Source organism: Halichoeres trimaculatus, unplaced genomic scaffold, assembly GCF_033239565.1.
Source record: "Halichoeres trimaculatus isolate MK-OKI-2021-1 unplaced genomic scaffold, fHalTri1.1 fHalTri1_scaffold_15, whole genome shotgun sequence".
In the NCBI taxonomy this organism is placed as follows: Eukaryota; Metazoa; Chordata; class Actinopteri; order Labriformes; family Labridae; genus Halichoeres; species Halichoeres trimaculatus.
Genome location: NW_027437193.1, coordinates 28005335 through 28032015, shown reverse-complemented (window position 1 = coordinate 28032015; position 26681 = coordinate 28005335). Strand labels below are relative to the sequence as shown.

The window sequence follows — 26681 nt, the reverse complement described above, 5'->3', positions numbered from 1 at the left end:
CAGAGCCAGGAGCCTGCACACACACACTCTCACAAACACACACACACTGTCTCTCCTCTCTCCCTCATTCAGCGCCTGACTCACTCTCCCTCTCACACACTACACGCTCAGCACACGCTGCTTCTTTGCCTCCTCTCTCCATCCGACCTCTTCCTCTCTGGAGCGAGGTACCATGCGTCCTCCAGCTCCTCTCTCCTCCTTCTACTTGCCGCTCGCCTGTTACCGTTCCTGGGTTTCTCTATCCAACAGAGCGCTCTTGCTGCAAAGCCGGGGACCGTAAAGGACTTGGTGAAGGACTTAGTGGACGGGATAAGGCTGGGTGCCCGGTGTGAGGACAGCTGCTGGAAACGCTGGTTCTTCTCCTGTCGGGCATGCAGATCTTTGCGGGACATCTGTTTGCTGTTTGACGCCGCTTGAGTCCTCTGGAAGTTTCAGGAGGGGGACACAACAGTCAAGAATCTCTCCTCCTTGCATCTCTCAGCTCACTGTGTGTAAGACCACTTATCTTTGAACATATCTAGTCATGTGTTGGTGCTGTAAGTGGAAGAGGAACAGAGCTAATTTCAAAATGTAAACATCAGTTTCTCCTTGAGAGCCTGAACATATTTATCACAAGTGTCAGGAGTGTGATCAGAGTGTTGGTCCATCGTTACGCTTCTCTTCAGGTGTTTGAATAAGAGGTTTAGTCTTGGTTGGATGGGTGAGAAAAACTTCCTCGACACCTTGAATAGGAACTTGTTAGAAGAGCTGCTAGGATTTAGCTGTACTGACAGAAATAGAAGAATCAGGAGTGAGGAAGACCAGATTGGAGGTGAAAACAGAAAAGTTCAAAATGCTGTACGTGGGATGAGTTGAGGAAGGTGAGGTAGGAAAGAGAAGAGAAGATTTATTTTCTTTCTTCACTTTAACGCAGCTTAAAAATGCAAGAAGAAGAGGCAACACATATATAGGTAACTTTTCTCTTGTCCCATTGGATTTATTATTTTTTCTACTTGTTACAAGCAAATCAGACCTCCTTTTAGTCTTTAAATACCTTGAAATAAGAATTTTTTCTAGACTAGTCAGGTGAATGTTGCTAATATTAAGTCTAAAAAGACATTTTCTACTGAAAATAAGACAAAAACACTTGATTAGATATCAGTTTGGAAACACTTTATTTTGGTCTGCAAATTTAATCCCACTTAGGTAATAATTAGACAAAGTTTTTTCTTATTTCTTTGAAATTACCCCCAAAATTTCATGAGAATTTGGTGAAAATTAGCACATAACTTCCGTCCAGATTCTGTTTTGCAGTGCGCCTGTACTCACAGTGTCTATCACAATCAGGTAAGACCAATTTACAACCCCACTCTTGGTGAATATCACATCTGAAGCCTTCAGTTGTATCATGTAAAATATTATAGGCCTAATCATAAAGGTTTAGCATTTTACATGTGATCTCAATTATCCAAATCAACAAACTGGGTACTAAAGAACTTGGTGAAATTAAATAACAAATAGCCAACTATCAACTGCTGCAAACTGAATTATTCATTAACATTTCAAAGGTAATTATCAGAGGAAACAATGAACCTAACTTCTTTTCAAGAACTAAGCAGCTATTTATCACCTGCTTCTCTGGAAATAGCAGAAACTTTGGGATATTTCTAAAAACATTTTGTGGTGGGTTGTGATTTAATTTCAAATAAATTATTTGCTAATCGTCACTTTCTTACCTTGCAATTTGGAGGAAATTTCAAAGAAACTGGAAAAAAAACAGTGACCAACCAATTGTGACTTGCAACATTAAATTAGGACATTATTTTAAAGAAGTTTGCGATGATTTCAAAGTAATAAGAAAAAATGTTGTCTAATTTTTACCTAAGTGTGATGAAATTTGCGGACCTCTAAAGTAAAGTGTTACCGAAGAAGACAGCAACATTAAGAAAAGCTCTGAGAATGAAAACACACAGACAGTTGCCAGATTTTTCTTAAGCCTCTGACCTTTTAACCTTTTGCAACCACACAAACTCTCTCAAGAGCTTTCCTCAACCAGGCGTCTCTTTCTGCTACTCATTCAGTGCCTCTTCTTCTCCATCCTTGTCCCTTCATGTCCGCCCTTTCTCATAATTCCAGGTGGAGTCAGATGGGCTCAGGATCTCCCTCTCAACCCCTCACATATTGAGTAGGACTACGTTCGATCTTGTCAAACGACAGCTTGAGATTCTTGCATCAAGAGAGACTCAACCATTTCTTTCAACCATCAGTTTTCACAGTGATGTCCACATAAAATTCATGAAGGACTGGCCCAGACCACCGACTTCCAACTTCACATAAGAGCAAAGACAAAAAGACCCTTGTATAGAAAAAAAGGTAGTTCATGTGGTTAAGGGGACACAGATAAAGCCTTGTTTGTCTCACAGGAGCTCTAGTGGCCTTTGCAATCAGCCATGCAGGTCTCCTTTGCATGCACGGACCACGGGCTGAAGGCCCCACGCAACGGCGAGCACAGCAAGCAGAACGCCACCAGCCCCAACTCAACCAGCCAGGCCCGGGCTCGCTTCCGCACCGTAGCCCTGATCGCTCGCAGCCTGGGCTCCTTCACCCATCGCTACCACCACAACCTCAAAGAGTCCACGGCCAAGCTCACAGGGATGAAGTACCGGTAGGTGGACTGAGGGTGGAGACTGTGAGAAAGGAGTGGGAAGGAGTCGTGTTAAGATTGAATGGATAAGAGAGGCGGTAAATGAAGAAATGTAAGAATGAACGCAGGAGAAAAGAGGATTCCTTAAATGAGCTCATTTCAAAGAGCCTTGGCTGAGATAATGAAGATATAAGAGCTGTGACAGGTGATGTGTGGGATGGCGTGTGAGTGTGGCTCCGTGTTTGTGTCCAGATACAGACAAGATGCAGATTTTTTGGCAGCTTGAGTCAATTTTTTCACAATTAACAATGTGTGCAGTTAACTGAAGTCTGTGACAGTTTGATGGGAGAGCATAAAACATTGGAAATTATCGTGTGAATCCAATATATAAAAGATGCAGGGACAACTTTGATATATTGGAAAACAAAGGGAAATGCAAAGTTGCATCACATGCACCCAAAGATAAAAAGACAGTCTCACACTTGCACAAATTTTAGACAGAGTGGGTTAAATTATAAACTTGCTGCAATAGCTCCCCTGGCTTCATAGAGCCTAAAGCTGAACAGTTCAGTCTGTGTCTGTGTTTATAAGAAGTCCTCTGAATCTAGTACACTGAGTTTGATATTTAGAAGGTTTTTGGTGTTAAACTCCTCTGACTAACGTTTCATAACGCCCTCCAGGAGTTTTGAATCTGCACATTTCCTCAGTGTAGAAAAGTACTTTCCTTGCCCAAACACTTGCAACCGACTGACATCTGACAGCAATTCCTCAGAGGAGTTATGGAAGCGATCTTCAGCCAGTTCCACAGAAAATGTTGTGTATACCGGCTTATGAAGCCATGGTGGTGCAGTGGTGCTTCATAGCAAAAACGTTCCTTGTTTGATCCCCGTGGCTGAGCAGGTGCCTTTCAGTGTAGAGTTTGAATTTCATATTTTTACCTCAAGTGGGCGTAGGTGCTCCCTGTGTGTGTGTGTGTGTGTGTGTGTGTGTGTGTGTGTGTGTGTGTGTTTATGCATTTCTCTCTTCATGTTGGTCTCTGTGATTAGCTGGTGGCCACTCCAGCAGTCTTTTCCAGTGACTGCTGAATAGGGATAACCTGACACACCAGACGAACAGTTTCATAATATCCGCCACAGAATTATTTCACTAGTCCATCTGGGTAGCAGCTCTTCCGATTTGTTTTCAGAGGCGGGACTTTAAAAAAAATCTGCAGCTGGTGATTGGACGACCGTTCTGATTAACACACTCACCACGGACCAATCCACATCAAGCCACGGTATGACGTAGCTTATGTGAGCCGATGCTTCTAAGAAACAATAGATGAACAACTACAGGAACACGAGAAACAGCTGTGAAAAAGGCGTTAGATGACAGCTTCCGTTTTTATAAATTTAACTTCAGAATCAAAGGAACGCTGACAAGTACGAAAGTCTGCTGACGTCACGTCTGCTCCCACAGCTCCCGCCTCTCTTCCCTGATTGGGCCGGTCAGAATTTAGCCAAGTGAAATCGTTGGTCATTGGAGCCTGGCAAGATGGACCTGCAGGAGTTCAGAAACTGAATCAGGCAGGTTCATCTGCTCTGCAAGGTTAGAATAGGGATGGGTACCTTTCACGTTTGAAACGATACGGTACTGATGTCCGGTACCTGACAATCCGTACTAGTACTCAACAGTAACAATTATCAGTACTCTTTTGTGTTCATGTGGTAAAAAATATCAATTTGTTTAGTAATAAAATGTATGTATTTTCATTTAAACATATTTATTCTTCAATATATAACCTTGCAATGCTGAGTTTATGTCCAGCATGGACACCTAAACATGGTACCTTTTGATTTTACATGAATCGATACCCCTGTACTTTGACAGAATTTGGTTGGTACCTAAAGAACCTAATTCAGTACCCATCCCTACTGCTGAGATGAGCCTCGATCCAATCCTCTGTTAATGTTTTCTAGTACATCAGTGTTACAAGCATTTAATTTATCCAGTGAAGATAGAGTCCATTATTTCACCTAGCTGTGATGTGATGAAAATAATCATGGTTGTCATAGCAGTAACGGACAAATACAGAGAGAGTATCCGGCTTTTATTCAGGAACAGGCTTGTCTGAGCCATGGTTCAAGCCTAAATCATCAGAAACTTGCTCATCTTTTTTAATTGTTGTTAATCACTTTATTTCATTTGTTTTTGCAACTTTACTGCAAATATTCATATTTTACTTAGCAAACTTCTATAGTTTTATCCACAGGTCCACTGTGAGCTGTACGTTCCTTGGTGGTGCTCTGCTCACTTTTGTGATGTGGTTCAACTAGCTGCACCTGCATGCAAAGCTCGTAGGAAGAAGCTAAACTAAACAGAGATGATCTTTTTATTCTGTTTTATATGAAGTAGGTATTACTTTTGACCTGTCAACCAAGTGGTATGGGAAGGTTTTTAAGCGTTTTCATTGTTTTTCATCAGAAAGCAAGTAGATGCTGAAATCCAGCTTGCTGATGGAGGCAAAATAGCACAAAACACAAAAAAGGTTTGGATCACGATTGCCTCCCATTTAACACGTTAATGCTAACAGCCATTAGAGTACAGGAGGTCCTCGACTTACGTGGTTCTCAACTTAAGTCGTTTTGACTTTACGATGCAAATAAATATATGTACGTAAGAAAATAGAGAAGGTTTTGAAGTTACGCCGCAGTGTTTGTAAGCTCCTACTATGAGTACTAGTTTTTGACGCAGTGCAACGCCTTCAACAGCATCGTCCAATTTGTCTCAAGTTGCGTCAAAGTGTAGATTGTCTGTGTTTGTGTCCCATAACTCTCTCGGTATCCTCACTTTTTGCATCATGGACACAAAAAGGAATAAGAATATATAGTATATTACATGTATTTGGGTAGTTATGTAGAGATTTAGGGGGTATTTTAGGTTAAAATTCGGCGCGTCGTAGGATCTGAACTCTTTCATGACTCGAGAACTGCCTGTAGATACAATAATGATAAATTTACTAATAATACACCTTCAAAGCCAGATTTACAAGGTGCCAAGCAGGAAACTTTAAAATGCAGGGAATAAAAAAGCAGAGAAAAATCAGTTGTACTAGGATTTCAATGCAACTACAATTAAATGAAACATTCGAAAAGGAAGCAAACAAGCCAAGGGAAGGCTGGACAGTGATAGACAGCTCTCAGCAATGATTTAGAAGAAGAGACAGACCTGACTAATCTGAACTCCTCTAGCAGGGAATTCCAGAGCTAAGGGGCCCGAACAGAAAAGGCTCGATCATCGTGAGTCACAAGCTGAGATTCAGAGATGATAAGAAAGTTCCTGCCACAGGATCTCAAACAGGATCAGCAAGAGTGGGAGTTTTTCTGCTTATTTCTGCTGGAGTGAGTTAAAAGCCAGGAAGCAGCAAGTAGCAGCAACTCCTGAGTGCTGAAGGAGAAACTGGAGTCATATGGAGAAGAGCTTCTAGCCTCTTCTTTAAAGGTCCCATATTCTGCTCCTTTTCTGCAGTTTAATATGAATCGTTGATGTCTTCATGAAATGGTAGTAACATGTTTTGGTCCAAAAAGCCAATAAATCAAGCACAGCAGCATTGTTTCCAGGCTCTCATAGCCCCTCTGTTCAGAACGCTCTGATTTAGTGGGCGTGACCTTTATATGTAAATGAGCCACCGCTGATACCGCCCCGCTCTTCAACGTCACTGAGAGCAGCGCCACGAGCTCCGAGTGCACAATGTTTAGAAAACAGTGAAGCTCCTTTACCGTAACATTACAGGCTAAAACAACAGGCTAACCGCAGCTAAAGTTAGCATCCTGAAGCTAACACAGAGACAGGGGGGACACTGAGGAAATGCTCTTACATCTGCACAACAGACAGCATTTAAATTACTCACACTTCCAGGGTTCGAGGTTTATTGGTGGATGGTTGGTAATGCGCCTGGATTCAGGACCAGTCTATTCGCTAGCCCTCTGTTGTACTGTCCAAAGTTGGAAAAGCAGTCGGCCATGAAGTGACTAGCACACACATGTACAGTTTTTCTGAGTGTAGCTGGCACTTTTCCTTGATAAATAAACTCTAGCCACTCAGTCCTGTCTTCTTCTGAGATGGGAAGCTTGTGCGTGGAACTATGTGTCTGTTTACTACCAAAAACAGAGCAGTGATGGCTCTTCAACTTTAGCATTCTCCTTCCTGCTGCTGGAGAGATTACTCTCCAGCAGCAGAGAGGGGAGTGGGCAGGGAGGGGGTTCGGGGGTATCTACTCCGGTGGACCAACCAGGTCAGACTTGCTCCTGATTGGTCAAAAGGGAATCGCTGATGTCAGCAATTCCCCAAAATCCAAACAGCTCGTTTTAGGTCAGGATTTTAAATTCACAAGCACTACTAAGTACAGGTTTTGTCAATAAATATCACATTTTGTGGGCTGGGAGGAAAGCCAAAGACCCACAAATTTATAATATGAGACCTTTAACTAAGCTAGGCAGTGGGCATAACGTGGTTGATGTCATTCGTACATACCACACAGTTTGATGTAGCCAGGACACAAGATTTGTGATTCTGATTAGTGTCATCAGTTTGAGACTGACTGTCTGACTGATTGTCATGCAGATTTTTAATAACCGGCAGTGACCGTACAGAACATTCTGGGAAGTGTGACAGCAAAGTCGAGCAGAGCGGTGCACTCCAGCTCTGTGTGTGTCCGTGTGGGAGTCTTAACTAGGCTGGGCCGAGTAAACAATGCACTCTTATCTCAGTGAGTGGGCTCTCAACCCAGACCGCAGGAGCAAAATAGTAGCTCCCACCTCTCGTTGTTGGTTTAGTGGAGGGGGTGACATCATCCCTCTGAGTGTCAGGATGGAGAGACAGAGAAAGACGGAGGGACAGAATGAAGGGATAAAGGATGGAGTAGGACAGAGGAAATGAAAGAGAACAGAAGAGGAAAGAAGTGATTGAATGAGTGGGTAAATTTAGGGCACGGGGGTCAGCTCGCAGAAAAAGAGGCAATTAGCAGAATCTGTGCAGATTGGATGCGAGGCAGCTAGATGTGATAAGTGTCTGCTTGTCACACAATCTCATCTCGTTTCCATAACAACATTGAAATGGCCAACTTCAATCTGTTCCCCGCACCAAACAGGCCTGATGACTCTATTGTGCAAACTGTTTCAGCTTTTTGCAAAAAGAGAATTTTTCCATTACCAGAGATGATTAATTTTGAAGAAGCTTTTGTCTCGTATTCAGTTCCGTCATTTTTTTTTCTACAGCGCTACAACCCCTGTCTTTTTGTCTGTCGCTGTGTCTCTGAACCGGCAGTGAACTTGCAGCACTCATGCACATTGCACGGTTTCTTCAACGTGTGCTTCGTTTGTTTTGGAATGACGATTTGCTCATCCTTGTAGCTCCTTTGAAAACAGGTGGAGGGTATTAGCAGTAAAGCTTCCTCCAAGCCATCAGTAAATCCCCCTTTTTTCACCACAGATGAGCAAATATTGGAAGTAAATCTCCTCCGTGGCATCCCCTCTCTGCTCTCTGTTTGTCGAGGGCTACAGTATCTCCTCTTTTTTTTCCAAACCCTCTCACTCAAAGTTGTTTGATAAAGAACTGCTTTGGATTCCATCTAACTGGGAATCTCCAAAGCTGAAGCAAAAAAAATGGGTGCAAACTCTGAAGTTTCCTCTGCATAAAGAAGAGAGATCTGTTTTTCTCATGCATGTCTTCGTAGGCGTTCAGAACGTCTTGGCTCACTGCATTGCATACATGAGTGCATGTATGTGCATGTGTTGCGTAGATGCTCCACATCGCAAACATCTGAGGGCGTAGGAAGTTGAGGCATGAGCAGTGCTGAGCAGAGGGAGTGAGGGAGCAAGCGTACGCTAATAATACCATCATCTGCAGCATTTTTTGTTGTCATGGTGATCCAAATATAGCCTGGTTCTTGTTTGTGGTGTCCCCGTGTTGAGGCTGTTTGACCTTTGCCTACTCTTGAAATAAAACTCACACACAGGACGCAGAATAAGTGATTTCACCAAACATGGTGTTGCTGTTCGCTCCACAGATTATCTCCTCTTGGTAGAAGCCGCTGGTTGAAGATCAGGGCGGTCATTAGGCAGCAGGAGGCCTTTTGACAGTCCAGGAGGTTCGGGGCAGATTGTGCTTGGGTGAGTCAGAGCTGCGCCGCAGATTGGTGCGCAGAAATCCCTTCTGTTGGTTTCTTCCTTGCGGCTTATCAGCGGCCAACAGAGAGGCAGGGAGCCGGTCTGCTGTGTTGACATCTGTGTGTCAACAGTGTGACCGATGCTCTGCAGAAAGCGTCTGCATCGAGTGTTTCTCTGTGCACAGGAAACGTGGCTCATTTCAAGGTGCTCCGTGTTCACACACAGCTGAGCAGGATGAAAGTTTCAGAGGAGTTTCAGGCCAATTTGTCTGTGTGGAGGAGCCTCAAAGCAAGTGTCAGTCTTACTTTCACGGATGACTCTGCTGTGCCTGTAGCACAAGTCTTTAATTAAATCTTTTTCACTTCTAAGCTTGTGTATTTCATAAACCAACAGACTAAAAGCAAAAAAAAATCTGGTGTGAGTGAGATTTTCTTAATATCATTTCTCCCGGGTCACTGAAACACTTACAGTAGGACAGTAGGGAACTGACTTCTTCTGCTCAGATCAGTTGAGCACACTTCAATACTCACGATTTTAACAGATTTCACTTTTAATCACACAAAAAATCCATATTACTCTTTGCAGCACAAAGGAGTGGGTTCAGTGGGTTCAGGAAAAGTACAAAATGAAGAATGAAGTTTTCTTCAGGTTCAGGGGGGACTCGGGCAATCTGCCTGGGTGTCCACAAAAAATAGGATTTTTTTGCTGCTGTTGCACTTGTCAGGGTGCACCATTAATCATACTTTGCTTCTTGCTGCTCTCTGTGTGTTCATGTTTGTGTGAAATGCGCAGGAGCCTGTGTGCGTGTGTGTATGTGTGTTTGCATTCAGGCGTATAAGTTTGGACGCCGCCCTGAATCCCTTTATGTCGTTACCATAAAGCTGGTGCCCAAACACAGTTTTGCTGTGCGTATCCAACTCTCTTTATTTTCAGCATACGTCTGACATAAATATATTTTACACTCCAACATCATTTACCTCAGCTCCCATCTCAGCTGCTCTGCTGTGATGTGTAGCCTCTAATATTAGGAGCTGTGTTGTTACAAAACAGCAGCAGCCCTGCAGCACTGAGCTTCGCTTCTTCCTAAAGACCAAACAAGCCCCCAAAGGATCAGAGCTGCCCAATCTCTCAGTTTAAGAGCCAGGATGTTTGCATGGGCTTTGCATTTTAATTAAAGGTCACAACTTAAACGGTTTTCTGTACGACTAATGGTTTTATAACAGCGCTGCCTGGCGAATGCAATTTTCCTGGAGGGATCTTTGTAAACAGACGGTAATCGTAAAGATAATAGGAAGAGAGTCTAAAACCAAACACTGCTGTGTGGAGTGGGGCTTGACTATATATAAAGTGGAAAAAAAACATGTTTGCTGGTTTTTCTGAGCAAGGTGAAATGAAGAAAAAAAAATATGTAAAAATGTTACCTTAATGCTCAGTTTCTAATTTATTAAAGATGCTATGAGAAGGATCTGTTTTGATTGCACTCCCTCGCCACCTTGTGGCCTGTAGTCTCAGCACACTGTCGTAAATTACTTTTAGTGAGACGTGTGTTTGTTTTGGAATTAAATGGAGATCAGATCAAAACAAATTTTCTTTCTTCAAGACAACTTTTTGCTGGATACAGCGCGCCGAACTAAGGGACTTACCAGTACAGTTACATAGCGCTACAGATTGAAATGATGATCTCAATGTGACATCAAGCAAACACTGTAGCAGCTGGCTATATGTTAGCCTGGTGCTCTGACGTATCTGTAGGCTAACGTGACAACAAGTAAACACTGTCAGATTGTAACTCGTTTAGCAGCCATGTAAATTTAGCGCAGCTGGCAGCCCGGTGCTGTAAGACATGTCTGTAATGTGTAACGTCAGTAAATCCTGGTTAGCTATGTCCTACCAGTCATCTACCAAGCAGAGCTAACAAAACCTCACTATTATTTTATTGATAGACTCTCAAGTTTGAACAGACCACTGCAGAATAACTGCTGACTGTGGGTTGGAGTGAACATTATCACAAACAGTTTAGCCCCTGTGTTATAGATCAGTCATTCTCAAAGGTGGGTCTCCACAAATTTTTTATGGGTCACCAAATTAGTTTCCAGAATGTTTACATGAAATTCATGCGTTCATTAACCAGAAGAAGTCTCCGCTCACCGATTTGTTCACTGATGATTGGCTTCTCATACTGTCATATCTGGTTATTTCTTTAAGGGACATTACCGTCGTTTACTGTAACTGGAAACATGTCACTGCTTTAAAAAAAATTATGGAGCCATGAGCTCAAACAGCCAAAGCCAAGCCATCATATCTTTCCTACTGTTTTACAGCACTCAGAGGAAAACACTGTCGCTGTGTCACTATCACACAAATGAAAGAGTTAATCCATTGATAACTTTGATAGCTAGTTTCCAAAAGAAAGATTTAAAGTCAGATTCAAAACCAAGTTGAATTTGAAAGTCCGAAGTCTTATCTTAGATTGGCACCAGCAGCAGAAACAGAGCTTGTTACAGCTGTGCAGTGACGTCTTGCTGAGACATGAACAGATGCCTTTACTTCATTCTGGATGAGCATCGCATCTGAATATCTTGTTCTGAGTCTTGTATTTTGCTTCTTATCTCCTTTACAACCACATTGAATAGAACAGAACAGAACAGAATAGAATAGAATAGAATAGAAAAGAATTTTTCTTGTCTGTTATTACTGACAGAAACTTGACTTCAACAGGTTCATTAAAACAAATACAAATTGGAGTTATCAAAAAAATGAAGACAAAATACCCACACAGAGTGGACGCTGCACTTAATACGTGTGTTGTCCTCTCAAGCAGGCAGTAAAAATGTAAGTATTTTTCAGAGTGTAAGCCCAACAACCTTAAATGCATTTGTCAAATTCGTCTCTTAGGCCTGTTGGCTGGTATAAAAGATGTTAGATAATGGAGAAACATCATTAAAGAACCTTTTTTTTTTTCTTTTTATCCGTGCTCATTTTTCCTGTCAATGGATTTACAGATTAGACATATTCTGGATTGGGTCACCTGTCCTGTCCTGTCCTGTCCTGGCTAATTAGCTTTTAGCTGCATCGCTCTCCTGTTTAGCGTTCTGCTGCTCTTCTGTCCTTTTTCTGTCTGTCAGTTAAGCTCCAGTGTCCACCATCACTACAAAATTAATCACAGAAATCATTTTTAGCAGAGAAAAACACAGATCTCTGTGTTTTATCTCTTCTCTCTACTAAACTTCATCAGTCGCTGTGGTGTTGTCATAGAGACCTTGATGTGCCTTAGAACAACCCGGTCCTGGACGACCCAAACTGGAAGCTAAGAAGTAGCAATCTGAACTAACCTGTAATCAGCAATACTGGGGCTTATAATCTTATTTTAAGGTGTGGATTACGATCAGGAATGTATCTAGAAAGTAGACTTTTAAAGATCACTTTAAAACTCCTCACAGCCCCTTTAAGGAGTGGAGAAACAAAATAACTTAAGAGCTATGTTTGAGTTTTGAAGTCTTTTTGCATCAGACATTAGGGTTTACGTGCTAATGCAACTAAAAATCCATAAAGCCTGAAAATAATATTTTCCTGTATTTACAAGGCATGCAGTGACATCTTTGTTTTGATACGTTAACAGAAACTCAACCTATAAAAATACCTTGACATACTTTCCATGAGGACAGTATGAAAAAATTCAGTTATCATATTACGCTTTTTTTTTCGTGCCCTACATTGGCAGGCTTTCTCTAAAATCATTCTGAATCAACCACTTCAGGTCAGCCCACACGATTTTCAATACAGGATCAACCCACAGGCCTCCAGCTTCAGTCATGCATACCTGCCTAAAATACTGCTCTGAGCTCCTTTTCACTTATATCATTTGGAATGAAATTTTGGAAAATATGTCCAGAAAGGAACGATCGTCCTTGTGTGTTAAAAAATGAGAGTGGTTGAAATGATGGCGGCCTGTGGAAAAACAAAGCAAAGGGTCCAGACTCTGGCTCTGTTTTATGCACACTCACTCACACCATCCAAACATGCGCATTGTGCCAAGCCCTGTAGGGAGCTGTCATTTCCTATTTCCCATTCTGTGTCATATAGAATTCTTTATCTGTGCAGGGCGTTTGATCTGCTTAGACTTGGGGCTTGGACTTCCAACTACACAAGCCTCAATCTGCCGCTAGTTCTCCTTCTCTTTCCATCTTTACACCACTCTTTCTCCTTCTTCCGTCTTCCTGTTCAGCCATGAGGCCTGTAGGCTTCATTAGTGATTTATTCATTCCCCCTAGAAACTCTGCTGCAGCTTTCTCTCACTCTAAATCTATTTATTTTCTCCCTCAAACTTCCCTACTTTTTTTACACCCACACATGTCTTTATTCAGGATATGACCCGTCTTTCCTTCCCCTGCTGTGAATTATTTTGAAGGCAACATCATGGTTGTCATCAGGAGAGCGGTGGGAAAACAGGAGGTGGGTGTTGTCTAATCCCTCCGCCCATCAAGGTTGGTTTGTGTGGGCTTGCTCAGTCTGCGCTAATCCCCAGCGGTTGAGGAGTTTTATCTGTTTACTCACAACCTTGAAGAAAGCGTTAGCTGACAAATATTGATTCCAACAATCCAATATCAGGAAGTAAAGCGCAAGGGATGCCCCAGTGTGACTTAAGAACGCAAGAAATGCTTTCCAGGAAAGAAAGCATCCTCCCACAATAGGAGGTCATTCCTGCGAAGAATTCAGCACAGTAAATCCACCAGATGTTCATTTTATATCAGCTGGGGATCCGCTAAGAATAGCAGTGGCTACATGAAGTAGCAGCTTGCAGGATGCTCATAAGTGGTGACAGGTTTGTATGAGTGGGCGTCTTCAAATGACTCATTTGTCATTTTACTTCCAGGCTTGTTTTGGGCACCATCCAAGCATGAGGGGCTGAGAAACATTCTCTGGTTTGCAAAGTTGTTGATGCTGGAACATGTCTGGACATGCTGTCCTGAACTTGTGTTTTTATTTTATCATTCACAGTATCAACAAGTTTTTCCAAACCACAGAAAAACTTGGGCTTCTGCATCCTGGCAGCCCATTTTCACCCCCTGGATCTCCCACAAGGACTGTTTTTAAAAAGTATAAAGTTGTGCATTTTCTTGCCTTTGTTGCAAATGACATGCAGTAATTTCCTGCATCATTAGCTTCCAAAACTTCTCCTCAGCTGGCACTCGTTTCCCAGCCTTGGACAGATCTACAAAGGCGCTACAGCAGGCTGTGTGGTTAATAATCAGGTATGGGCGATGTTGCTGCTTCCTGGATTCCAGAAATCTTTTGTTTTTCTCACACAACAGAGACAGCATGTATTCATTCAAAGTACCAATTTGCAAATGTAGCTCATGGTGGATCTCCAAACACGGAGCTAGCGATTGTTTTTCAGCAGTCTGCTTTATTTGGAACTGCAACGTGCCTGGGAGCTTGTTTTTTGTTGAGATGTTGTGCATGAATGAGCCACTGTAAAACATGAATACAGAGCCAGTGACGGCTCAAGGGAAATGTACATACAACTCTGATCTGTTCCGGGCATAAAGCAGCTGATTTACCCAGGATGACTTGCTTTAAATTCAGCTGTGAGCACGTTTGATCATACACCTGGTTTGTCCCTGGTAACCCTTCAACTGAACACACAGATTCAGTCTGTAACACATTTCTAGAGCCTACATGATCAGCCCTTCCCCCTCACTTTCATGGATCAGAGCTCCCACTCTATAATACATCAGAGAGACGGAGGATACAATATCCAGACTCCTCCACCATGTCATGGACAAGAAGGCATCCCACGGTTTGCGACTGCCGAGAGACACGTCTCCAAAATTTCCCTTGTCATGGTATTATCAGCGTCTTAATTACATCTTACATCAAAGAATTCTTCAATTTATTGAGTCACCCAAAGTGTTAATGTGCTAACACTCTCTGCATGTGTTTCCCTCCTTTATCATGGCGGCTTCTGACTCAGTGACTGATGCCTCCCTGTGTCGAACACCTAATTGAAGTGGCTGAGGGCACAGTTAGATTGCACGGGCTTGGATTAGTCTGCATTCATCTTGATGGGTACAGGCCATTAGTCGTCAGACACCAGAAACTGACTGCTGGCACTTTCTACAGCCTCATTTGTTGTAATGAGTGAATGCTTACAAAACCAAGCAGGAGGAAAGATCCCCAGACGGATAATTGGGAGGTTGTTTCCATGTGGAGAAATAAGTATTTGGACATATTCTCTTTTCAGGATGAAGTGCTTGTGATTTTGGCCTTGTGCGTGCATGTGGCCTTGTTGATGCAGTCACAGGAATATGTCTCAATTTCACAGGGTTTCAAGAGTTTTCCTCTGCTGGATGTCTTTAGATCCTTTTAACTCAGTTGCTGCTCACCCACAGTGAAGAGGGAACAATCTGATCCTGGTGTTCGCCCTATTGTTAAGTCATTAAACGCTTGCGCTACATGAGTTCCCTGTCTCGGTTGGTTGTAAAATGTTAAGTGCAGGGCTGAGAGTCGAGGGTGGCAAGAACTTTGATGTCTTAGTTTATCTTCTGTGGTGGTAATGAGAGCTGAAAGTGCTGTATTACATTGCAGCGGATCAGCTGGATGTAAATTAAGTGTTATGGAGAAGAGAGGAGGTGCACTGTTGCTCATTTAACGGAGGTAGGGACGCATTAGAAAGACAGTGTGTGTGAGGAGCAATTTGTAGTGATGTGATGATCACCTGTGTGTTATACATTCTGTTTATTTTCCTTGCTTCTACAGGGATAAATGAGGTACAGTTCATCAAAATTAAAACAGAAACCTCCCAGCTGCTTCAGTACAAACACCATTTTCAATGATTGCATGGAGTGCTGCATGGGTTTTTGGAAAGGTAGAAAACTTGCTTGACAAAAATGTGTATCTCTCTGGTGCTCATCAGTAAAGGGATCCAATTTTAAGCTTTAAGGAAAGCTGAGGCACTCAGAGGTACAAATTAAAAAGCCTTTATTCCATCAGGGCAACAGGATCATAAAAAAACATGCCAACATGTTTCAGCCATATGAGCCTTCATCAGGGCTGTTACACATTGGCTGCCAATCTGCTTCCTTTATGGGTTTTTGAACAGGTCACATGGTTTCAAAATGTCGCATGATCGAACTCAAGGTTATTCCATTCGATGCCGTAAAGCAGCCAGTTAATCAAACTCAGCGATACTTAAGATCTTTTCAAACTTTACAGACTTAGGATGTGGTCACACTGGCCAATCGTGCCGTGCCTGAGCAGGCTTCAGCCTTAAAGCACGTTTGGAATGGCCAGTGTGACCACAACTGTGCCGTGCTTGAGCACGATTCGCTTCCGTGCTTTGGCACGCTTCAGAGAGGTGGGCTTTGGCACAGTTTACTTCATGCACGAGCACAAGCACGCAGACAGTGTGTGTGATCCTTGACGTATGATCGCCACGAGCGCATCCCTCAACAATCAATTTAAACAAAGCGGGTTGTTAGAGGGCTGTGTCGTGTGAAAACGTCTTACTATAAGTCCAAAAGTCTCTAAAGTTGTAGCAGTGCTCTCTGTGTCTCATTGTGCTGACTCTGATGAGATCACGCTTCATGTAAACAGATGCTTCACGATGACGTAGGCAGTGATCGCGATGATTAACGTCATGGATCACACGCCCCGTCCGTGTGTTTGTGCTCGTGCATGAAGTAAACTGTGCCGAAGCCCACCTCTCTGAAGCATGCCAAATCACGGAAGTGAATCGTGCTCAAGTACGGTTGCAGCCATTCCAAATGTGCTTTAGGACTGACGTGTGCTTAAGCATGGCACGGTTTGCCAGTGGGACCGTGTCCTTAATCTCAAATTTCTGACCTGCTGTAACATCTATAAAAATGACTATAGATACGGCTCCATTATTTTAAGTATTCTTTATAAAAAAAAAATCCTGTGTGTATTAAATGTACAGTTTGAAAAGAGCTTTACTATCCCTGAGTTTGATTAACTGGCTGCTTTACTGCATTGAATGGAATAACCTTGAGTTTGTTAATGTGACAATTTAAAACCATGTGACCTGTTCAAAATGAAGCAGATTGGCAGCCAATTTGTAACAGCCCTGATGAAGGCCTATATGGCTGAAACATGTTGGCATGTTTTTTATGATCCTGTAGCCCTGGTGGAAAAAAAAGGCTTTTTGATTTGTACCTCTGAGTGCCTCAGCTTTCCTGAAAACCATTTTCAGTGATTTTATCGTGAGAAGAACATTTTCAGGGTTTCAGTCGCCCTCAAGGGAGCTTAAAATCATGCTCCTGGATTAGATAAAGGGTCCTCCCATCTTTAATCTCTTGTTTTTATTTTAGGATTGATGATTTGTTAAAGGGGAGCCTTATATTCAGTGACGTCTTATGATCCACCAGCCCTAGCAGACATTGTTATTATTAAACCCAGCTCCAGTAATCACTATTGATTTTTTTTCCTTTGACAATATCGTAAGGTTAGCAAGCCTAAAATTGCTTTGTGCTATTTCATTTCAGTCTATTGACTCGTAAACATCATAGATTTTAGCCCCTGGGTTCAGTACAGCCAAAAAAAAATCATTGTAAACCCTGAGGAAAATACATGAGCAGTGATTGCGATCACATTTGACTGATGAAATCTTGAGCTTCAAAAACACTGGGTTGTTTTTTAATCATTCTTTGTTTTTTATCTCTCGTAGGAACCTGGGGAAATCTGGGTTGCGTGTCTCCTGTCTGGGTCTCGGTGAGTACATTTAATTAGCGTCAGAGGCAAACGCCTAATGATTTCATAAGCATCCAGGAGCAAATTCAACTCATGTGTGCCTGTGTGTGTGTGTGTGTGTCTGTGTGTTCGTGTTGAGACAGGATGCAGTGATAACAAAAGAGCAAGCAGAAGGGAGATAGCAATTAGGTTCTAAGATTTTCAGCCCATTCTCATGCATGTTTTATCCGCATGGAGAGTAATGAGCAACAACACAAAGTTGTTAGCATTATGCTAATATTGTTTCTGTTAATATTTAATCAATAGCACCAGTTTCAGCCAACAAGTTGCTCAATTATCTCTCATATCCACTGCACACTGAGAAAGTAAACACTCTCAATCATCTTGATAGGCCTGATTCATTTAGTAAATCTCTGGTGCCCGTGGATGTGTTTTCCTCTGCTGGTCTTATCTCTGTATGTGCACATACAGCGTGCAGCATGTGTTTGCTGGAAGTAGAGTGCCTCTGAAGACAAGATAATTTGGGCAAAACAATCCCACCAAGCAGAAACTCCAGCACAACTTATGATAGGAAATCTGTACGACTTAGTTAATTATCTTTGCAGTGCATTTTTTTCCAAGGATTTCGCCACAGTGTGTTGAGCATTGGGGAAGGAATAATTGAGAGCAAACCATCCTTCAACTTGGAGTAATTAGTTTTCAACCCTCAATATCGGCAAGTTTCAGCCCTGCATCAGTGCCCTGTAGCAAAAGATTGATTTCTTCTTGTTATTTTTCCCAATAAAGGTGAGGAAGAAGAGAAAATTGCACTGCTGAAAGAAGTATAGGCTGCTCTAGCATATGTGTTTTTTGAAGATTTTTTACTTCAATGTGTTGAAATAAGCATTTTTTTTTTCTAAACAAGGGTTCAAACGCATTTCTTAAAATTCATTACATAAATGCTTAAAAATGGGGGAAGTTAGCAAACCAGCTAGCCTAAACAAAACGTTCAAGAGCTACAAAGCTATAGCTAACCTTCATTTAGCCAAATATTGCCAAAAACCATTAGTTTTATGCATATTTCTTTAAACAATTTATTTTAGGAGGGGTTTAATCTATTGGTCTTGATTCTTTATGACCTACATAAAAAATTTAACATAAATGCTGGAAGCACTTGGAGACAGCTTGCTAACTAGCAAACCAGCTAGCTTAACAACATGTTCAGGGACTACAGCGCTATAACTAAACTTTATTTAGCCAAATGTTACCAAAAACTTCTGTTTTCCACACAATCCTTTTTTGATTTATGAGCCTAACTTTGATTTACGTTGAGACTTAAACCAAAAAAGTTTTAACATTCTAAAGCATTTGGAAACAGCTTGCTAACTAGCAAACTAGCTAGCTTAAAATGTTTTTTAAGCTGCAGCTAAACTTCATTTAGTCAAATGTTACGAAAAAAATCTTTATATTTACACATTAGCATGCTATTTGTGCACATATAGCACAAATAGCATGCTCATTGCTAAGCTTTAGATGGAAATTGTTACCGATAGATAGTTTGCCTCCATTACCAGCCTTTATTCAATGCTAAGTTAATAGATACAAAGACAGGATCAGACATGAAACAAGATGAGTACATTTAAAAAAAAGCATTCCCAATATCTAATAAAAAATGATAACACAGAAGTGGTGAGAGAAAATATGCAAACATTAATCTGCGTCTACTGCTGGTGCAGTCTGTTGCAGATTCATCACAAGCCTCTGCATTACTTCTCATTAGCACACAATGACAACAAGCAGCATGGGGGTACAGGCAGAGGAAGAGGAGGAGGAAGTTATAAAAGTTTCATCACACACTGTTTTCAGCCTATGCTCTGTGAGGAAAGAACAGTTGTGCCCACATTTTCTATATAAAGAATAACAATATATCATTGCTGTGTGTGTGTGTGTGTGTGTGTTTGTGTGTGCATGTGCAGCCATGTGCAGTAACACTCGAGGACCTCACATAACCTGATACTAAATCTTGCTCCTGTTATAGAGGTGTTAAATGATAGTGCCAATACTGCTATTACTTATCAAGTCTCTTTTAGCTTTTGACAGCTGACAGGTGCTGTCTGTCTGTTTGAGGCTGCAAAGAATGAGGAGAAGAAAGGTTAAACCAAAGGATACAGCATTCTCCTCTGAGGTGCATCTTTTATGGAGCTTTAGAAATTCATTAAGGCAAAGAAGCAGCTGAAGAATAAAACATGAACAAGATCTCCAGTATCCCCATCTTAGTTTTTACTTGCATCTGTTTCATTTAGCTAAACAGTGATTCTTTCTGACATCTGTCCTCTATGTATAGAGATGTGCCATTGTTGCTTTCTTAACAACTGGTCAGTGTAGCATTTGTTCTGTGTGGTTCTGCAAGGGTCACTGCCTTCAGCGACAGTGTCAAGAGGTGAAGTCAAATTGTATAAATTGGGCTGCAGATAATAATTTGAAAGATTTTCAGCTCGACCATTGCCAGCATACCGTATTCCAATCAGAGCGAGCCCCCGCTGCTGGTCTGCTGCCACACTTCTGATTGAGTTGGCTTTAGGTTTTACAGCAGCCCCTACATTATATTATATCATTGCTGACGTCTGGTAACAGAAGTGGAGTTAAATAAAAGGAGAAGATAATTCCATAACAGGTGCGTAGAGAACAGTAGTAGTAAAAAAGAAACATAGTTGCATTTTGTTACACAGAATCAACAAAAAACCTGCCCCACAGTTTGACATTATGAGCTTAAAGGTAGAGTCTGCAAGATTTTCCTAAAAATGAAATGTAAACTTTTGCAGGGCTAATCCTGTAAAGCCTGTATGTTGATGCTTTGGTTGTATCGGGGATGTTTCAGGGCAGAGGGTAAGAGTCGTTACATCAGCCAATCACAGAGCCCCCAGTGCGCAAGTGGCTTTGCGTTTTGATTTGTGAGTGGAAGAAGCTATCCCGAGCAGCTACGATAGTGGGCAAAGCACAACCAAAGCGAAACAGAACATCAAAGAGACCAAGCTTTTTCCTCAAGGAGGGTGAATCTTGGCTCGGCTTTCACTCGATTTCGGGCCCGTTGAGAGCAGCTCGGGACGAAGAGTGACGCGAGTTGGCTTCTTGCTAACCAAGTATGTGTCAAATACCTGTGATTAGCTTTTGCTAACATGCCAAATCAGGCGCACAGCTCTAGAGTCTCTCCCACGAAGAAACACAATGCTACAGGTGGTTGCTAAGCTAGTGAATGTATTCACATAGTCATGGTTAGAGGCTGTGGGTGTGCGCTACCGCTGGCACTGAACCAAGGAGGAGGAGTCCAGTTTATATGTTGAGTTTACAAACAAGTAAGAAAAATTCCTGCAGACCCTACTTTTAATAACAGTGTTAATCCAATTACCAGCAGCTAAAATCTGTATCAGCTATAGCACAAAGTGTTTTTTCCGAAGAGCACATAAATATTTCACGTGTAGGTTGACACGTGATCTGTTTTGCCACACTATGATGCTACGTACTGTATTGTTGTTGGGTTTTTTGTTTTGCCTTGTTTTGTTTATAAAAAGGCTTCACTTGTGTAAATATTTTATTCTGTGAAATATGGTTCAAGCCAATCCATTCATCCACTTTTCATCTATTCTTCCATTCATCCATCCATTGATATATCCATCCATTCATGAATGCTTTTTTAGGCAGAGTTATGCTGACAGGAAGCTTAGCAAGTATCTCCAAACCCTCCACAGCAATGTTTTACAGCTCCTCCTGGGGGAATCAGAGTTGCTCCCAGGCCAGTTATAATCCCCCTAGCGTGTTCTGGGTCCTCTCCCGGTTGCACGCTCCACTAGGCATCCTTATCAGATGCCCAAGCTCCCCTTGGATGTCTTAGTTCTGAACCCTATCTGTAATGCAGCGCTCCAAGACCTCTAAGGAAAACTCATTTCTTCTCCTTGTGTCCTGTGACAGAACTGCAGACTGCTATACTGACAAGCCTCCCTACACATATAAATGTTGTCGTAGTGCACATAGCAAGAGAAGGGTAGAAAAAGGACGACATAGGCCATAGTGTTCATGGCATTAAACAGAGTAGCATAAAGAGTTGTTTAAATAGAAATAACTAACAGGTAAAAAAAAGAAGTCAACCCTTTTTATCTTAATCCCAATAACTCCTGAGTTGAACTGATTATCTTCATATTTTCCAGGGTTTGAATGAAAGAAACTCATGGGACCCCTCTATTTAACCACTCTTAACCCTGACATTTGGATGTGATGGCTCGAGGACAGAGGCAGTTTGTCATGGGTTCATGCCAATATGCCAATCAGAATTAATGCAAAACTGAAATGATTTGTGTGAGTGGTTTCGTGTGCAAACGGCCAGTGTGTTTTTGTTCTTTACATGACTTTCACTTTGATTTCTCTTTGACAGGCACATGGGTAACATTTGGTGGTCAGATCTCTGATGAGGTAAGGCATTTTATCAAACCCATAACTCCCCTGATGTTGCCTGTGAACAGATGTTTGCTTTTATTCTAGACCTTGCAAATACCACTCAAGGGAAATCTGTTGCCCTCATGTGGGAAATTTGGCATAACTGGATTTGGTCATGATTCCAGTCCCTGTGTCAATTTTCCAGTATCAGAGCAGGCTGTTAACTCCATGTTGGCTCTATCCAGGCCAAACAATTAGGTCTTATTTATCTCTGTCACAAGTTATTAAGTGGATGAGCTCCACCAGTGTTTGGGATCATATCTGAAAGACACTGAGACACAAATAGACTCACAAACCACACAAACAAAAAGTCAGGAGCTGAGTACAGTAAGTGAGCAACATCCTGACAGAATTGGCCTTCCCAAGTATGGCTCGAAATACACTGCAGGCTCAAGAACTGGGTCAAAGAAGTCTGGGAAATATATTGAGCAGTAAACAACTTTAATCAGCTAGCAACCTCAACAATTTCCCCGATTATTTGTGGCTCAGTGACAAACAGAGAGTGTCTTTGTTTATCTTTTAAGAAGTGTAGTTTTGGAAATAGTTATAATAATGTCATATAAAACTCTTAGAAATAAAGTAACTTGTCTGTGTCAGGTGGCCGAGCAGCTGATGACCATCGCCTACGAGAGCGGAGTCAATCTGTTTGACACTGCAGAAGTCTACTCCGGGGGAAAGTAAGAGATGCCTCTCATTTGTTGATTCTTTATGACCTACATACAAAATTTTAACATATATGCTGGAAGCATTCAGAAACAGATTGCTAACTAGCAAACCAGCTAGCTTCACAACATGTTCAGCAACTACAGCGCTGTAGCTAAACTTTATTCAGCTAAATGTTACCAAAAAAACTTGTGTTTTTCACACAGTCATTTTTTGAGGAAGAGATTGATTTATGAGCCTAACTTAAACAAAAAAAGTCTTAACACAAATGTTGGAAGCATCAGGAAACAGCTTGCTAACTAGCAAACTAGCTAGCTTGAAATGTTTTATGGGGGCTACAAGGCTACAGCTAAACTTCATTTAGCCAAATGTTGCAAAAAAAAAAATGCTGATGACCATCGCCTATGAGAGCGGAGAAGTCTACTCCAGGGGAAAGTAAGAGATGCCTCTGATTTGTTGTCATTCTCATTTCCACAGAGCTATTTTATGATATTTTCAGCTCTTTTAATACAAGGATGAGACATGTCAACTAAGCCGGGTCCCAGACCAGGAATCATTCACCTGAAGGGGCCAGAAATGAGACAAAGCCATAACTCTAAAGTCATTTACATAATCTTCTTCCTCACTGGAGGCCTCCCTTTATATTCGCAATACAATCTCACTTTATGAGCCCAGGCGTTGTCTTGGAGAATGATAATGTGGGACACTCTGCAGCTGTGTAGCTATAGGGATGAGCTTCGATTTCAGGGTTGCTGGTAGGATTCAGGCGCACAGAGCGAGAAGCGCTCACTATGTCTTGTGCTAGTTCTCGTTTTTAATCAGGTATTCATGCCGTAGATGTGTGCCAGATAACAGCCACACTTACATGTTCTTAGACAAAAGGCAGCCAGAGGAGTAATCTCATCATCTTGCTGTGTATTTTTATCTTTGTAGAGCAGAGATTATCCTGGGAAACATCATCAAGAAAAAGTGCTGGAGGTAAAGTACCGTCCTTTATAATTTAAATGCTTTAATGATTAGGATTTTGATTGTGATGTGGAAATACACTGCTACAAAATAAGTACAGGCAAATAATACATTTCCCTGAATGTGCTGCACAGATAAGAACCTTTTAACAATGATGCTTCTGCTCTTTTGGAGGCAGAAGTCAGAGAGTTGCAGTGTCATAGCTACAATCACCTTATTGGGGTCAGACTCTGATGTTGGATAATAAAGCCCGTTCCCCAAATTGGTGTTCAGATTTGTCCAAAAGCTGCTGGCTTTGATTGAGGTCAGGCTTCTCTGCAATTTAAGCCTGTTCGACCAAAAATCAATTTCCTAATGGACTTTCTTTTTGTGTATGTGACGACCGTCAGGACAGAATACAGAGCCTTCAGGAAAAGTGCAAAAGTGCATTGATTGTAACTGTATTCTGGAAAAGAGTTGAAAAGGTTGATTGAGGGGTGAAAGAGGTAAAGGTTTCTAATTAAAGTATTTTCATTAAAAAAAAGATTTAAAAAATGGTGAGAAAAGTTTTAAAAGGATCAGCTGATCAGCTTCAGCAGCCTCTCTGTAGAGCTGTAATGACAGGATATTGAGTCAAGATAAGTGCTAAAGTCAAAACGCTAGCATACCCTCAAAGATGAATTTAAGTTGTTAATGTCTGGCTTGAAGTATTTAGATTATATGCTTAAAATCGGTGTAAAAGTTGAGACTGTTGGCACTGTAAGTTTTGAAAGTGGTCGCTCATTTTAGTATTTCTTATTTATTGAAGCCTGTTTTCTAAAAAATGCATTTTCTGTCCTAAGAAATCACAGTATCTGCTCACAGCTATTTCTTCCGTTGAGATAACAGGAAAATTCTGCTAGACATAAACTTCTTAACAGGGATGCACCAATCTGATCCTAGTATCGGGTATCGGCGCCAAACCAGCATCTTGAAAGCTGGATCGGGTATCAGTGGGAAAGGATTGGTCCAAACTTGACACTAAGGGCTCTGATTTCGTGGCGCAGCGCAGGAGGCGCAAACCTGGCACACCCCGCGCAGTGTAAATTTCATGTGGCCCACTGCCGTGCGCTGCCAATTTGGTAGACCGTCTGCGCAGAGATGGGTGTGACTGTGCGCAAGGGGGAGTTGATGGCGCACCAGGGGGAGGTGTCGGCAGATTCATGTTGGCGCAGTGACAATTTCGTGCCAAAAACAGTGCAGAAAGTGCGCTGAAAGCTCGCCAGCTCCAAACTGGTCTGTTCTTGGCGCAAAGCGGAGCGCACCCTCCGCATCTGTAATTTGGTGACAGGCGCACATGTGCGCACATGTCAACAAAGCCTCAGAGGCAGGTTTCCAGAGTGTCAGGCACATTTTAATGCAATAAACAATCACAGTAATCACTATTTAATGTAACTGTCTGAACCAGCATATACATTTGTATCTATATTAACTGTCCCGTCACATCTGATGTCAGATTAAAGCCGTTTGTCATAATGGAAAGTTAACCTGACGGCAGCTGGAAGTTTGATGCACATCTTACAATGAAACAATAAACAGCCTTAACATCTGATACTGAGTATATATCTGGTTCTCTCATTTCATTTAATTCAAAGAAAAGAGGGAGAGAAAAGACGAAGAAAAAAGAGACAAAATAAATGTATGTCACTCAGGATTTACCCGTGATTTCCCATATTTCTCTGTTTTAGTCTTTATTTTTAACGTGATCTAAAAAGATGGAGTACATTCTCCTGCTGCAGGGACAGCGGCTCTGACCGTCTCCCCTACCGGGTCTTTCCAGCACACTTTCTGCGGTGTCCTCTCTGCGCCTCTCTTGGCACTGCAGGGGACTTGCAAAGTGCGCCGGTCACACCCTGTCTGCCCGGCAAACGCCGGCGCAGGGCAGGTGCGCCTGCACTTGCACCTGGTCTACGAAATTAGAGCCCTAAGGCTTAACTATGATTTAGTCTACAGGGTGTAAAATTTTACAATCAAATAGTCATCTCTTTGAAATATGAAGCATTTTTTAACCAAAATTCTGTTAAACATTTAAACATATTTTAAATACATTTTAACAGTAATTCCACATGTACTCATTTTTGTCTTTTACTCAAAACACTAGAAGTCTTATCCCACAGTAGAGCATGCAGGTTATTGTTTAACACTGGTATCTGTTCAGGATCGGTATGGGTTGATACCCAAAGCCCAGGTATTGGGACCAGAAAAGTTGGATCAGTGCATCTCTACTTCTTACTGCACTGCGACATCTGTTAGAGTGATAACAAGACTTGGTTATTTGTTTAACCTTCCTCCCATGCCAGCTCTTTGCCTGCTTTAACCTCAGCTTGGGATCCGTATAAAATCTTGATCATCCAAGCAGAGGGGATCATAGAGTGAGGGCGAGTTCCCCTCTGTGAGTCTTTATTGTAAATAAGTCTGGGAATGAAGCACAGCCAATCTGCTGCTTTGCACAGCAGGGACAGCAAAGGAGACATTCTGGGTACATAAGTGTGACCGTGCACTTATAGATTCACACACAAAAGTGTAATCATGTATCCATGATGCAGACGCACATACTCACTGTCTTCTTCAAACTTTTTTGGGGCCTTTTTATGACTTTTTGATGTGTCTATCTGTCGCCCCTCAGGAGATCCAGCCTGGTGATCACGACAAAGTTGTACTGGGGTGGAAAGTAAGTGTATGTGTAGTCATGTGTGTTTTTGTTCCTGTACCTGTGTGTGTGTGACCAGCGTACGGGTTTTCTCTCAGATGTTCAGGCTATCTCAACCAACGACAGGCTGCATATTAAACTGCTCGCTTCCAGCTCTGGAGCGTGACATGGGATCAAACATTTAGAAAAACCCAAATGCTCGCAGACATGGAGGACACTCTCAGAAATGACAACATGACCGTTTTATCAACCCATCATGCTTTTTTTCATACCCCTCTCCTCAGCCTTCTTGCCAAACTGCCAAGGGACATATCTTCTCCTGCTGTCATGCTGAAGTGCTCTGCTCTCAATCTGTATTAAGCAGCTTTTCCACACAGAACACTTCTTGTCCCCACTTGTCGCTACTCTCATGGAGCTGGTGCTCATGTTTTGTTTAGCA

At 41.9% G+C, this 26681-nt stretch overlaps 1 protein-coding gene across 2 annotated transcripts in view; it reads left to right on the top strand.

Annotated features, from left to right (window-relative positions):
- kcnab1b (potassium voltage-gated channel subfamily A regulatory beta subunit 1b) overlaps positions 1–26681 on the top strand; it is a 49145-nt gene continuing 22464 nt past the window's right edge. The window contains exons 1-7 of one of the 2 annotated variants that reach the window (XM_074689239.1): positions 1–487; positions 2116–2644; positions 17456–17499; positions 21884–21921; positions 22543–22622; positions 23542–23586; positions 26219–26263. In XM_074689239.1, the coding sequence (XP_074545340.1) occupies positions 2430–2644; positions 17456–17499; positions 21884–21921; positions 22543–22622; positions 23542–23586; positions 26219–26263 (467 nt within the window). In that variant the 5' untranslated portion in view covers positions 1–487; positions 2116–2429. Of the gene's footprint in view, positions 492–2115; positions 2645–17455; positions 17500–21883; positions 21922–22542; positions 22623–23541; positions 23587–26218; positions 26264–26681 lie in introns of both variants that reach the window. The other variant, XM_074689238.1, reaches the window with a different exon arrangement.